General features: G+C 39.7%; 1 protein-coding gene across 1 annotated transcript; it reads right to left on the reverse strand.

The window, feature by feature from the left end:
* Positions 1 to 15: 15 nt before the first annotated feature.
* cenpt (centromere protein T) lies at positions 16 to 11,520 on the reverse strand. Its single transcript, XM_008117668.3, has 12 exons — positions 11,311 to 11,520; positions 8,557 to 8,647; positions 7,674 to 7,767; positions 6,857 to 6,972; positions 5,619 to 5,652; positions 4,482 to 4,627; positions 4,110 to 4,304; positions 3,581 to 3,742; positions 3,088 to 3,184; positions 1,690 to 1,854; positions 1,310 to 1,414; positions 16 to 623 (listed from the first exon to the last, which is right to left on the reverse strand). Exons 1-12 carry the CDS (start codon positions 11,383 to 11,385, stop codon positions 494 to 496), a joined length of 1,410 nt encoding a protein of 469 aa, XP_008115875.2. The 5' UTR covers positions 11,386 to 11,520; the 3' UTR covers positions 16 to 493.
* Between the last annotated feature and the right edge of the window lie 2,975 nt (positions 11,521 to 14,495).

Here is a 14,495-nt window from a genome sequence, read left to right on the forward strand (position 1 = left end):
TCTGAGTCTACTCGCTTTTAATGGTGCAAATTTTTATTCATAAAGATAGACATTACACATTTAAGAGACTCGTTTTTTGTCTGCTTTAAGACTGCAGAAGCAGAGAAATATACCACTATATGTTTCACTTTAAAAAACCCAGAAACTAACAATAAATCCCGCCACCATCTTCCAAAAAGGACAAGGGACGGCTTACAAGCACGTAGTAGTGCAAAAATGACAAAATACAGTATAATACATATAACACTGTTAATTTACACAAAACCAATAATGTATGTATAAAACAGCATAAAAACCCTTCTAGTTATTGAGATAGAAATACTCAATAAAACACCGCAATAACTGCAGATTTACCTTAATATAATGCAATTTGTAAGCAAGATAGCATTTCTAAGATCCCTTCAAATATCAACTCATAACATTTCTGGACCAGAGTTCTTTATCCCAAAATGGAAACAGTTTGTCTTCTGCAGAAGAGCATTTCACTGCTACTTCATTTTAGTTTTGGAGGTACTACTTTATTTCCACTAGTAGCAATAGGAAGCAACAGCTCTCTATACTCTAGAGGCATATGCTGCTCTATCAGTACATTTAAAGGTGTCTTCTCTGTGATCAGTCCTTGCCTAGATAAAAAAGAGATTTGCAAGGGGGACATGTGAGTCGAATAGACACAGGATTTGCCTAAGTTCACTGATATTTGTTTGTTTACATCTGTAAATCAAAAGCCCTTCTATCAAAACCCACTATCAGGTGTAGATTGCAGCAACTTCTAAGTGAGCTAAATTTCTCTTAAGTGACAAGATAAGTCAACATAACAGGTTTGGACAGAAACAGCAGCTCTGAATCTAATATTGAGACACACTAGCCCACAAAACAGATATCTGTGCCCATTGGGCATACTATTCCAAAAGCCAGGACACATATGTTCATACATGCAACCTGCATATTCTATTCTACTCCTCTCACCCACTGAACTCCAAAAGCAGCATGCTAACTAGAAGTCCTTTAACATCGAACTGTTTAAGTTTCCTTTTTGTTGCACACTTCATTTCTATTCAGCCTCAGTTTTCATTTCCTTATGAAATAATCCCAAGAAAGGTGAGGCTTTAATTTTCCTCAGACACATACATACACAAAATGTGATGAAAAGGAAGCTAAGCCATAAAGACTTTGTGTTTCCAGTTATGAGTTGCTCCCTCCTTGTTGCTCAGTTCAATACCGTATGAAAAAGAATTGCCACAACATTCTTCCAGGTAGAACATGCCTTTTGTGGTATGCAATCTCCTGGAAGTCATAAACCACCTCTTACCGTCTCATGAGAAGCTCCATATCGGCAGGCTCAGCAGTCTTGCGTCCAGCATGGTTTGCAAAGGCTTTCAGGTCATTACTCAGATGTTTAAAGTAAACGCTCACGCTAGAAAAGTGATGCTGAATGTCAGTTCTGCAGTTTTCAGACCGCACCCCTCACCAAGAAACTTGTCTGAACTGCATGGCCTCAACCAAACCAGGAGTCCCAGAAATACCTATTGCTTCAGGTGCTCAAGAGGTAAAAAGGTAAGACTCTAGAGTCAAGTTGTGAAGAAAAAAATGGCAGTACAACATCCTTCATATTGTATAGCCTGTGGCTCTGTTGATCAGCCTCTTCCCCCATACCATTAACTCATATGAAAGGGATTTTGCATTACTCACCTCCTTTCAACAACCTTGAAAGCATCCTTGGAAACTGGCACCTGCGCATAATGGCTAAATAAGTTTTTTATCAAGCTGCTGGGGAGTTCAGGCCCATCCTTTGTTCTGCGTGCTTTCCGAGATGGCATTGGAGCCCGTTTAACATTGTGCTGCTTCGGAGAAAGCCTCCAAATAATATAAAATAAGTTCAATACAAAAAGAATGTTGCAACAGAGGTGAAGAATCTGTGGTGTTTAAGATACCCTTGGACCCACCTCTCATCCTAGCCTGCATGGCCAATAGAGATGATGGAGGTTGGAGTCTTATCAAGAGCTGAAGGGCCACAGCTTCTTCATCCCTACTGCACATGCATGGCATAACATTCAAATAAAAACTCAAGATGCATGATTCCCTTCCTCAGAGAAAATTCATACTATTATCACATTGCAATGTGACATCTCAGTGTCAACTTGCCTAGTTACCCAGCAGGTATACTTAGATACAGGTATAATGGCTTCTAGCACATTCGTAAGCAGATCTCCCAAAATGCTAGACAGGTAGTTTTTATTATAACCAGAGCCTTTGTGTCCGACAGCACTAGAAAATACCAACCCGCTGTTCTGATTTATTTATATTGTTGGTATGCTGGGTAGCTTGCAAGAACTTTGAAACAACTCAGAAACAACAGCCTGGCAAGAAAATATTTCTAAAGGGCCAGAGTTCTTCTGTAGTTGCTATGGTTTGGTCAATTAGAGAGATACTTAGCAGACTCATTTTAACTTTATCAGCTGAAATCCCTTGCCTTCTGTGGCCCCTTCCACAGAGCTGTATAAAATCCCACATCTGCTTTGAACTGGGTTATACGGCAGTGTAGACTCAGATAACCCAGTTCAAAGCAGATATTGTGGATTATCTGCCTTGATAGTGTGGGTTATATGGCTCTGTGGAAGGGCCTTCTGAGAGGAATTCCACCAAATTGCAATAGCTCAGAAAAGTCTGAAGACAAGTTCAGCATGTAAATAAGTTTTGCCTTTCACTGATTAAACCCAGCCATAGGTTCATAACTATAATTTGAGAAAGGGATATCTGTTCAATGGAACTGATTTCCTGGAAAGAGACTGAATTCCAGTTTCCATTATGTTGGGAAGCTCACTATTCCAAAGCGCTGAAAGAAGCCCCATAGGAATCCAAGCATCCAAATGTGTGTTTCTTGACTGTTACAAAACAGTAGTACTCTTGCCATACTCAACTGATGTTTTTTACTGGGATAATTGTTTTATTGCTTTGTTACTGTTATTTGTTTGTTTTATCGGGCCTGGCCCCATGTAAGCCGCCCCGAGTCCCTTCGGGGAGATGGGGCGGGGTATAAAAATAAAGTTATTATTATTATTATTGTATCCTACTGCATTGTGTACATACCTGGAGGCATCCACTTTCAAAGCATGTGGGGTAGCCAACAATGGGATGCAGTCAAAGGCTCTAGCATACACAAATGCTGGTGTCTTCCCAGTTGGATCTGGAAACAGAAACATATACTTGTGCATGCAATTGTAAGTAAAAATTAAATACAAATCTTAGTGAGTCACAGCAAAAATTACTTGGATCTCCCTTGTTGTAGATAAGCTAGTACCATCCATCAAGTTACTGAAAGATTGGATTCTCGATGAATTTCCCAGAATCTGGATTCTCAGGATTGGGATAATGTAGCTATGAGATCCAGACAACAGAGCTTGAGTACAAATATATGAGAAATATGCAAAATCTAAAGAATAGAGCTGTTTCTGACAAATTTCAAGAAAACTATATAAAAAATTATCTCTTCTCTGAACAGCTACAAAAATATTCTGTGCAGTCTAGCTATACATTTTAATTTGCTGCCATAAAAAACTATAGCCCCATCAAGTTTCCTCACCAATATTCTCAAAGTCTGTTTCAGTATCAGTCATCTCCTCAGACTCAGGATCCGTTTCAGCTTTATCTACCATTTGTGTTGCAGGTGGATTCTTCAGCTCCTTGGTATTCCTTCTGCTTACACAAGGAGTCTCAACTCTGGTACTTTGGGATATCTCATTAGCTGTGGACCATATAATCACACAATTGCAATATGACACATTTTCAAAAAACACATATTTACAAACATTTTAAGAATTGCATAAAAGAGGTATACTGAAAAATGTACCTCTGAATTCAGTCTACACAAGAAAAAAAGAGTAATGGATATGCACCTTCTTGGCAGTGTTTTGTCTAATTTTGACTACTAAGCTTAAGCCAACCATGGCTCACATGTTCTTGGTGAGCTTTTCAGACAACATTCCTTTTTATAAAGAGGTTGGGGAGGGAAGCCAGATGTCCTAAGCAGCCTCCAGAAAGCCTCCCCATATTTCATCAAAAGGCATGAAAAGATCCAATATCCCTTCTCAGTTCTACTGCAAAGAACTTACCAGTGTCCAGATGCATTTTGGAACTATTCTCAGGAGTAGGAGACCTTTCTTGGAAATCAGCCTGAGAAGGCACAATGGAAGCCTCTTCTCCATCCTGCCCACTGAGTTGAGGCTGGGAAAAGAGCTTTGTGGCAACTGAAAGCATCTCAGTGTCATTTACCAGAGTTGTCAGAGAGTCCAAGAGATCACTTTGTGCTGTTGGAAACATTTCAAGAAGAGATAACAGCTTGAAATGGTGACATTAAACCATGCACTGACCCATTTCACACAAACACTCTAAGAATGTCAAAACCTCTATTTCTATCTTTAGAAGATTAGTTATTGCTACGCAAATACACATATGCATGACAGGCTGTGAGAAAGCGAACTCACATTCTTTATCATGCTGCAAGTTTTCATCAATGCCTCCTTGAAAATCCGTCACATTAAGGCTTCTGTAATTTTTTGGCCGACGGGTCAAACCCTTTTTTTCAGCCGGCTCCAATGGTGCTGGGGTTTTAAAAGATACCTGAAGAGACCTGAGAACATAATCCACAAAGAGATCCTTAGTATGTAGCACTATGGATTAAATCTCTTAGAATGACATTTACATCAGTACTGTTCCTGCACCTTTTGTTTTCCCCACTGAATCTTTATGAAGCAGTTTTCAAATCACTGCACCAACGCATCCCAGGTTTCTTAACTATGCCCCAACCAGGTCCAGGAATCTTGCAACACAGAAAAGTTCCTCCCATCCGCTCAAATAAATTGAAAGAAGAAACAATGGTATAAAGACGAATACACTACAGATTAACACCAAAAAAAATCTGCTAAAGAATGAATTTGACTAAAAGACATGGAGCACTGAAGTTCTTTCAAATAGCAAACATTACGAAACACTCCTTGTGGTAAGAACTGTCCCACATCTGGATGTTCAGGACTCTCAACCAAAATTATAAAACAGATGTGTCAAACACAACTTAAGCATGAGACTATTTCTTGTCTATGCAGGTTGTAGGCAGAAATGTCTAAAATCAGGTGCTAAAAGTCTCTCTGGTGTAATTAGCATACAGTGCAAGAAATAAAACATCTTTCTCTTTTAACTCTACTGAGTTAAAAAAGAAAAAGTCATATGCAGCAGGATATTATTCATACATATATGTCACATTTAAATAATTCTCCAAGCTTTAGGAACATGCTGTGGCAGTCTTCTCATGTGTCCTCACTCTATCCCCTTTCCATGCTCAAGACAAGGAGGTAATTGTAAGTGCTTGCTTCTCACCTGGTCCCCTCATCTGAATGGCAAAGGAGAGAGTGGGACCTTAAGGTTTACAGAAATTTATTCCTATACCTCAATACATTATGAGAACAGTCTTACTAAACATGTATCTAAGTACTGTATTTTCAAAACTTCTACCAACATTTGTAATGGTTCAATCCATTCCTCTCCACAATACTTTTATTTACAGTGTTCAAAGATGAAATATAACTTTGTCACAGTTACAAATTGCTTTCTCCCTTTTGGCTTACTTTGTCAGGGATGTGTTTTCCAGTGCTGAATGAGCTGGAAAGGAAGGGCAAAACACTTATTAGATGGCAATGTCAAAGAATCTTTAAGTTCCATGTTAAGCATACTTAAAATAAAAGTGAACTTACCTGTACTTTTGTACATTCGCCGGGGTATGGGGCGCAAGAACATCATGGAAAAAAGGTAAATACTGTAAAATGAGAGCACCCCCTCTCCATTTTGTGGTGAGCATGAGAAATGGTCGATGGATTCCAAAGCCAGAATCCAGGGCTATGTACCCATTCACAAAGGGGGGGGGGGGAATCACTCTTGCTATCATGCTCACGTTACAATAATGGGGCTGTACTGTAAACATTTAAACAGCATTCCTGTCCTCAAGAGATGGACCCAGTGGGGGAGTCATCACTGTTGTGGCCATGGTGATTTCTGCTTGTGAAAAATCAAATGTGGGGATGTAAAACCCATAAATGTGAAAGGCCAACCATTTTTGCACTGAATAATTCTCTAACTGGTCTACTTCTATTTGCTTTTCCTTAGTTTCATAGGATTCCCAGGGCCAACTCACTTTCAATTTATTTAATTTTACTTAAGCAGCACAACTGTGTTGTCTGTCTGGCCATTGCCTGGACACTGCAGAAACATGGAAATTATCACACTACACTTTAAAGTAGTAGTTCTCAATCTGTTTTGGCCTTCAACTTCCAGAAACCCTAACAGCTAGTAAACTGGCTGGGATTTCTGGGAGTTGTAGGCCAAAACACCTGGGGACCCCATAGATTGAGAACCATTGCTTTAAAGAGTAACTATTCCACTTTAAATTCTGTGGCTGCCTCCTGCAGAATTCTGAGGTTTGCAGTTTAATGAGACCCAGGAACCATCTGGCTAAGAATTTTAAAGGCCCTTCCCTAAACTACAAATGCCAGAATTTCAGAGGTAGCCACAGAATTTGAAGTGGGATAGCAACTCTTCAACACACTAAATCAGCAACTTTTGTTGAACATTTCAAAATACAGTTTAGGCATTGTAAGCTGCCAAACTGGGAGGCAGGAGAAGGAAATCAATGGCTCTTGCTTTTTAAGTTTCCTTCCCCAGTTACCTTAGATAAGGGGCGATAACCTACCAGCATTTGAAGGCCACACTCACCCGTCAGAGAGTCTCTGTATGGTAGCACATCCCATAATACAATTAATAAAATGTTAGGATTTCCAAGTTCACCCTGGCTTTCAAAGCTCTTACTCACCAACTGAGTTATCCACACCTCTCGCAAACAGACTAATCCTTTTCGACACAGGTCTGCGTGGAGCAGAATCAAAGTTCTCTTTATTAGGAGAGTCAGGTGAACTGGTTTTTAAGTTACTAAAAAGATGACAAGACAGGTCTTCAATACCAAGTGAGAGTAGAATGGACTTTTCAAACAAGCATGCTAACTTCCCCTACCCTCTATGGAAATAGGAACCTGTCTTCACAGGGTTTGAGAAAACTGAAGTGCCAATTTAAAGCATGTTTCCTCCAAAGCCAAGCTTATGTTTTATTTCCCCTAATGACCTGTTTACTTTCCATCAAAGAAGCCTGGCAAGCAATTGCCTGCTATGGCAATCTCTCAGAGCTCCAAGCATCTGTTGTACATTTGCCATTGAGTTACTGCTAGAACAACCTTCTTCCTTTCCTGTTTCTCACTAAAATTTCTATTACTCAAAATGACTTGTAAATTGTGTTCATCCCTCTTTTGAAATAACAGAATAATTTTCCTATTCTTGCACACAGTATCAACACAACACTTGAGCAAACCTGTTTAAGCAAATATGCAATGTTACTCATAAAGTTAAACAGAAATAAGTTAATTAAGACTAAATTCAAAACTGGAAATTTTTAAAACTTCCTGCCAATACAAGAAAAAAAATTAAGAGTCTTCAGTATTTTGCATTACATAGAGCAGCAGTTTTACAATATGGTACCAAGTCTCTTTTCTTATTAATTTCAGAAGGATTTTCCCAAGTAAATAGCTTTAGGATTATCATCTTAATCATGGCTTATTTGAACAGAAGGTAACTACTTACCCGCAGGGACTATGCCCCAAAGGTAAATGCAAGACTGAGTCCACAGGCTGGGAACATCTGGGTTTTGCAGGAACAAAGGGGGAAATGATTGGCCCTGTCAAAAGAGCCCAACAATTTTTAACGTAATATCTGAACAAATTAAATGCTTAGCAAGAAATTGAGTTAAATCACCATTCCTACTTGCACTTCTAAAACGAAATACTTATTTATGTTACTGTCTTAGGAAGGAAGGCGAACTCAACTTGAGTTCTGCTCCTAAACAAGGGTCACATCATTTCCATCATTTCCAAAAGAGCTGAGCAAAAATTCTATTTGTGCTGCAATTGACCTTTCTGCATCTTCCCCCTGCTTCTCCTATCCATTGACAATACAGATTACATGTCATCTATATGTGGAAGGAGGAAATCATGTGTAGTTTGAATATGATTCCAGTATAAAAACTGTTGTTGCCCAATCCCCCTTTATTATCCGGGTAACGCTAAGGCTCTTCCTCCAAAAACCCAGTATGATAAAATTTCTGTACTTTGTAATTCTCTAATAGTAATAATAATAATAATAATAATAATAATAATAATAATAATAATAATTCTTACCCCCTTCTCTTCATGGCTTCAAGGGTTACAAAACAATTAAAATACATAAACAAGCAAAACATTACAAATACACACAAATTCTAGTAACTACCTCAGCTATCTTATGTTTTACCTGCAAGCAAGAGAGCCAAATGTTTTCTATGTCTTTTTTAGATATATGTTTTATACCAAGTGACTCATTTGAGAATAGCAGTGTGATCTTCTTTATACATTGTAAACACATTCCTCCTGTTTTTTCACTTAAGCTCCACACCTTTCCATTACCCACATATATTCTTTCTCCTACTTACGAGTCTGCAGCACTTTCTTGAATAGAAACCGCGGCGATGCGACATCCAAATCCATGGAAGTGGTGGGTCTTTGGTAACTGAACGGGAGGTCCTGGAGAAATAAGAAGTCACAAATATTGGAGGCAGATAGGAGCTGCAAACACCTATGGCGTTAACCTTGGAATTTTTTAAAGCATATATTCAGTACAAACATTAATACACTAACTCCTATTATCTCTGGCAAAGTAAAATATAAATATACTGTATATTAACATGGTGCCGCTGAATACTTTTCCACTCATAACAATGCCAGCATATTTCACTTCTCACTACAATCTCTGTGAAACAGATATTTGCCAAAGAGTGGGTGAAAGAGATTCCTGGTTAGCAAATGACACTTCCGTTTTATCTGTTCACAGTTCTTTTAATCCAAAGGCGAGCTCTAAAGTTTAAGTATTAATATATTATTTATTTCCATCATTTCTATCTCGCCCTTCTCACCCGAAGGGACTTAGGGCGGTTTACAAAACTGGCAGAATTCGATGCCAGCTTACACTTAGGTGGCCATTGATTAATGCACAGCGCAACAACTCCATTCTGATCTGCAAGTCTATTAATCATATGTCTAGATATATCTCCAGTTAGAAAAGACGCAAATAACTGTTTCTGATTAGATCTAATCTACTGGTGCCAACTCACACTTCTGAGTTCCCATGTTGTTGTGAAAAATAAGAAATCGCTCCTGCATATTATATAACAAAATTGCCCATTTACCTTTGAAACTATTTCTGGTTTGAGATGAAAATATGTGGATTATGTTCATTACATAGCAGGGTAACTCTTTTTGCATGGGGTACTTTGCTTATAATTACATTAGAGTCTCACTTATCCAACACTTGCTTATCCAACGTTCTGGATTATCCAACACATTTTTGTAGTCAATGTTTTCAATATATCGTGATATTTTGGTGTAAATTTGTAAATACAGTAATTACTGTAAATACATTAATTACAAGCACCCACCCTGGCTTCCTTCAAAAACCTGCTTAAAACCTGGCTCTTCTGCTGCGCCTTTGGATAACCGAGCCCATAGCTATAGTAGTTGCACAGGCCATCTCTTTGACTTGAAACACTGCACTTTATTCCTCTGCCCCAAAGCATCTTAGAATATAACATTGTATTTTAGTTCTAGTGGTCCCTCCAGGCCATCCTCTTCTCCATCCCAGTGGTCTTTTTTTCTTTTCAGATTCATATGTTATTTGAGTGATTATATTCCTTCTGTTTATGTGAGTGTTTTAGTCAATTGTTATGTTTTGTTTTTAATTCTTATAGCGTTTTATAGTGTTTTCAGTGTTTTATTGTACAATGTTTTATGCTGATTTTATATTGGAAACCGCCCTGAGTCCCTTTTGGGAGAGAGGGCGGTATACAAATAAACTTTTACTTACTTACTTACTTACTAACTAACTACATAGCATTATTGTGTATTGAACTACTTTTTCTGTCAAATTTGTTGTATAACATGATGTTTTGGTGCTTAATTTGTAAAATCATAACCTAATTTGATGTTTAATAGGCTTTTCCTTAATGCCTCCTTATTATCCAACATATTCGCTTATCCAACGTTCTGCCAGCCCATTTATGTTTTTGAACTGCTATGTTGGCAGAAGCTGGGCCTAACAGTAGGAGCTCACCTCGCTCCTCGGATTCGAACCGCCAACCTTTTGGTCTGGATAACTGTATTCTGTGGGGAAAAGATGCATTCTTTTTAATTGAATGGGGTAGAATATTGAGGCTAGAACAGGCCTGGGCAAGCTTGGGCCCTCTCTCTCCCCTCCAGGTGTTTTGGACTTCAACCAGGGTCAACCCCCCTGTTCAAGCAGCTCCACTGGCTGCCGATTATATTCCGGGCCCAATTTAAGGTGCAGGTTATTACCTATAAAGCTCTAAACGGTTCGGGACCTGCCTATCTTTGTGACCGCGTCGTCCCCTATGAACCCACCTGGTCGCTGAGATCTTCCGGGGAGGCCCTCCTCTTGCTTCCACCCTCCACACAACTTCGTTTGGTGGGGACGAGAGAGAGAGGGGGGGGGGCTTCTCGGCCATGGCTCCCTGACTCTGGAACTCCCTCCCCAGGGAGATTAGGTTGGCTCCCTCTCTACCTTCCTTCAGGAAACAACTGAAGACTTGGATGTTTCAGCAGGCCTTTGGAGATACAGTCATTAATTAATCAGCCCCAGAGGGTTTTTAATAATCTATCCCATTTTTATTACAATTTTACCATTTATGTGTTTTAAATGCAATTTTTATCCTGTATTTTTGTTTTAATTGATATATTGTATTACTGTTTTATCTTTTTATAGTGTGATTTGTATTTGTTGCCTATGTTTTGTTCTATGTTGTTTGGGCCTCTGCCCCATGTAAGCCGCCCCGAGTCCCCACGGGGAGATGGTGGCGGGATACAAATAAAGTTTTATTATTATTATTATTACTATTATTATTATTATTATTATTCAACTCCCACAATTCCTATCATCCTACCGGCCCTAGGAGTTATGGTGGGAGTTGAAGTCCAAAACACCTGGAGGGAGGGCAGACGTTTGCGCAGGCCTGGCCTAGACATTCCCCTCCTCTTGATGCCGCCTGGAATTGTACTGGCTTCTCTCGCTGCAGCATCTCACTCTTGACACTCTCGCTGCTCAAAGCCTCCAAGAGGAAGGAAGAAGGCAGGCTGAGGAGAAAGGCCTCATCCCCTCCCTCTCGCCTCGCTCATACCTTCCGGCCTTGCTGGCGCAGAGACCTCCGTAAGGGGGTCTGCGGCTGGCTTCTCCGACTCTTACGGGCGCTCATGGCTCCTTTCCTGCCGTCGTCCTCCGGCAAACCGCGGAACGCCTCTCGCCGCTTTCTCCCGCCTCCGTTTCAAAGCTGACTGAGCGTCTCTCGCGATGCCTCCTCCTTCGCGCGCCTCGCGGGGGTTGCTGGGAAATCCCTTTCCCTCGCGCGGCCAATCGAGTGACGTAGTTAATAATAATGAGCAGGCCCTCCCGGTGTTTTGGACTTCAATTCCCGACTGGCTTTGGGAATTGTGGAAGTCCAAAGCACCTCGAGGGAGGGCCGACGTTTGCCAGGCCTGATCTACATTGTGTTGTCGAAGGCTTTCATGGCCAGAATGACTGAGTTGCTGTGAGTTTTCCGGGCTGTATGGCCATGTTCCAGAAGCATTCCCTCCTGACGTTTCGCCCACATCTTTGGCAGACATCCTCAGAGGTTGTGAGGTCTGTTGGAGACTAGCCAAGTGGGGTTTATATATCAGTGGAATATCCAGGGAGGGAGAAAGACCTCTAGTCTGTTTGAGGCAAGCGTGAATGTTACAATTGGGTATCCTTGATTTTCATTGAACGGCCTTGCAGTTGCAAAGCCTGGCTGATTCCTGCCTGTGGGACCCTTTGCTGGGTGAATCGTGACATACCAGAGGCACTATTGGTAGATCACTTGTCTATCCCGGAAGGCAAACATTAGGGAGAGGAATGTTGCTCTCCCATCGACTTTATGAAGAATCAGATACAGTCAGGCCAAACATGCCATTAAATTGTGTGAATTATAGGTCATATCACAGTAACGACACAAATGCTATCAGCCGAAATGGGTGTTTCATACAATATAATACATTGTATGTGTATATACAGTAGAGTCTCACTTATCCAACGTTCTGGATTATCCAACACATTTTTGTAGTCAATGTTTTCAATACATTGTGATATTTTGGTGCTAAATTCGTAAATACAGTTATTACTACATAGCATTACTGCTTTTGACTTTTTCTGTCAAATTTGTTGTATAACATGTTTTAGTGCTTAATTTGTAAAATCATAATCTAATTTGATTTTTAATAGGCTTTGCCTTAATCCCTCCTTATTATCCAACATATTCGCTTATCCAATGTTCTGCTGGCCTGTTTATGTTGGATAAGTGAGACTCTACTGTATTTGTAAGTTGTTCTGAGTCCCCTTCGGGGTGAGAAGGGCGGGATGTAAATGTCATAAATTAATTAAAAAAATATATTCCAGTTCAAAGCAGATAATGTGGGTTTTTTATTCAGCTGTGTAGAAGGCGCTCAAGACCCCAAGAGGGCCGAAGTTCGCTCATTTATTATTATTTCATGTCAAAAGCATTGCATAATAAATAAATTTAAAAAGTGATGAAATAAAGGAAATAACAAGCAGCTAAATACAGTAGTCTCTCACTTATCCAAGCTAAACGGGCCAGAAAAAGCTTGGATAAACGAATATCTTGAATAATATGGAGGGATTAAGGAAAAGCCCATAAAACATTAAACTAGGTTATGATTTTACAAATTAAGCACCAAAACATCATGTTAGACAACAAATTTGACAGAAAAAGCAGTTCAATACGCAGTAATGTTATGTTCTAATTACTGTGTTTACGAATTTAGCACCAAAATATCACGATATATTGAAAACATTGACTACGAAAATGGCTTGGATAATCCAAAAACTTGGATAAGCGAGGCTCTACTGTAGTTTTAGAGCAAAAGCGGGCAACAGCGTCCGCATTGTCCGTAGCTTTAAACAACTCCTCCGTACATGAGGCAGGACATTGTGGGCAAGCATACATATGCGGAGTTGTTTGTTCTGCTCCACAGTCACCCAAGGTGGAGGATTCCTCCAGGTCAGGGGTCCTCAAACTTTTAAAGCTGAGGGCCTGTCCACAATCCTTCAGACTGTTGAGGGGCCAGATTATCATTTGAAAAAAAAAATACAAACAAATTCCGATGCACACTGGATATGTCTTATTTGTAGTGCAAAAAAACAACAAGAACAATGAAAGAACAATACAATATTTAAAAATAAAAACAATTTTAACCAACATAAATTTATCAGGATTTCAATGGGAAGTGTGGTCCTGCTTCTGGCCAATGAGATAGTCAAGTTAATTAGGGTTGTTGTTGTGTGCCTTCAAGTCATTTCAGACTTTGGGCGAGCCTAAGTCTAAAATTTATTTATTTATTATTTACTGCATTTATTTACTACATTTGTATCACACCTTTCTCACCCCAAAGGGGACTCAGAGTGGCTTACAAGTTATATGTACATACAATATATTATTAGCATAGTACAATGTTAGCATTATGTATTACTATATTGAACTATACCACTATACTGTAATATTATTAGTAATATTATATGTAATATAGAATATATAATTAATATTATTATATGGTATTATTATTAGTGTTTTATTGTATTACATTATAATATTATCAATATTATATGTATACACAATATATTATACAGTAGAGTCTCACTTATCCAACATAAACGGGCCGGCAGAACATTGGATAAGCGAATATGTTGGATAATAAGGAGAGATTAAGGAGAAGCCTATTAAACATCAAATTAGGTGATGATTTTACAAATTAAGACCAAAACATCATGTTATACAACAAATCTGGCCGAAAAAGTAGTTCAATAGGCAGTAATGCTATGTAGTAATTACTGTATTTACGAATTTAGCACCAAAATATCATGATATATTGAAAACATTGACTACAAAAATGCGTTGGATAATCCAGAACGTTGGATAAGCGAGTGTTGGATAAGTGAGACTCTACTGTATTATAAAACTGAGGGCGGGGGCCAGGTAAATGACCTCGGAGGGCCACATCTGGCCCCCGGGCCTTAGTTTGGGGACCCCTGCTCCAGGTAGTGCCACCTTGCCAAGTTGTTTTTTGATCTGCCCACTCCGCTTCTTAGTCTGTTCAGTTCGCTCATGATCTTTGGGCCTCCAACTCCCAGAAGCCCTGGCCAGAGACTCCAATAGTCAGGCATTCTGGGAGCTGAAGTCCAAAACACCCGGAGGGCGGCGGGCGGAGGGGGAACGGAACGCCTGCGATTGGCTCGCCTGGGCACGACGTCAGAGGCGCGCGCCGCTCCTCGGTC

This window comes from Anolis carolinensis, unplaced genomic scaffold (assembly GCF_035594765.1).
Source record: "Anolis carolinensis isolate JA03-04 unplaced genomic scaffold, rAnoCar3.1.pri scaffold_9, whole genome shotgun sequence".
NCBI lineage: Eukaryota > Metazoa > Chordata > Lepidosauria > Squamata > Dactyloidae > Anolis > Anolis carolinensis.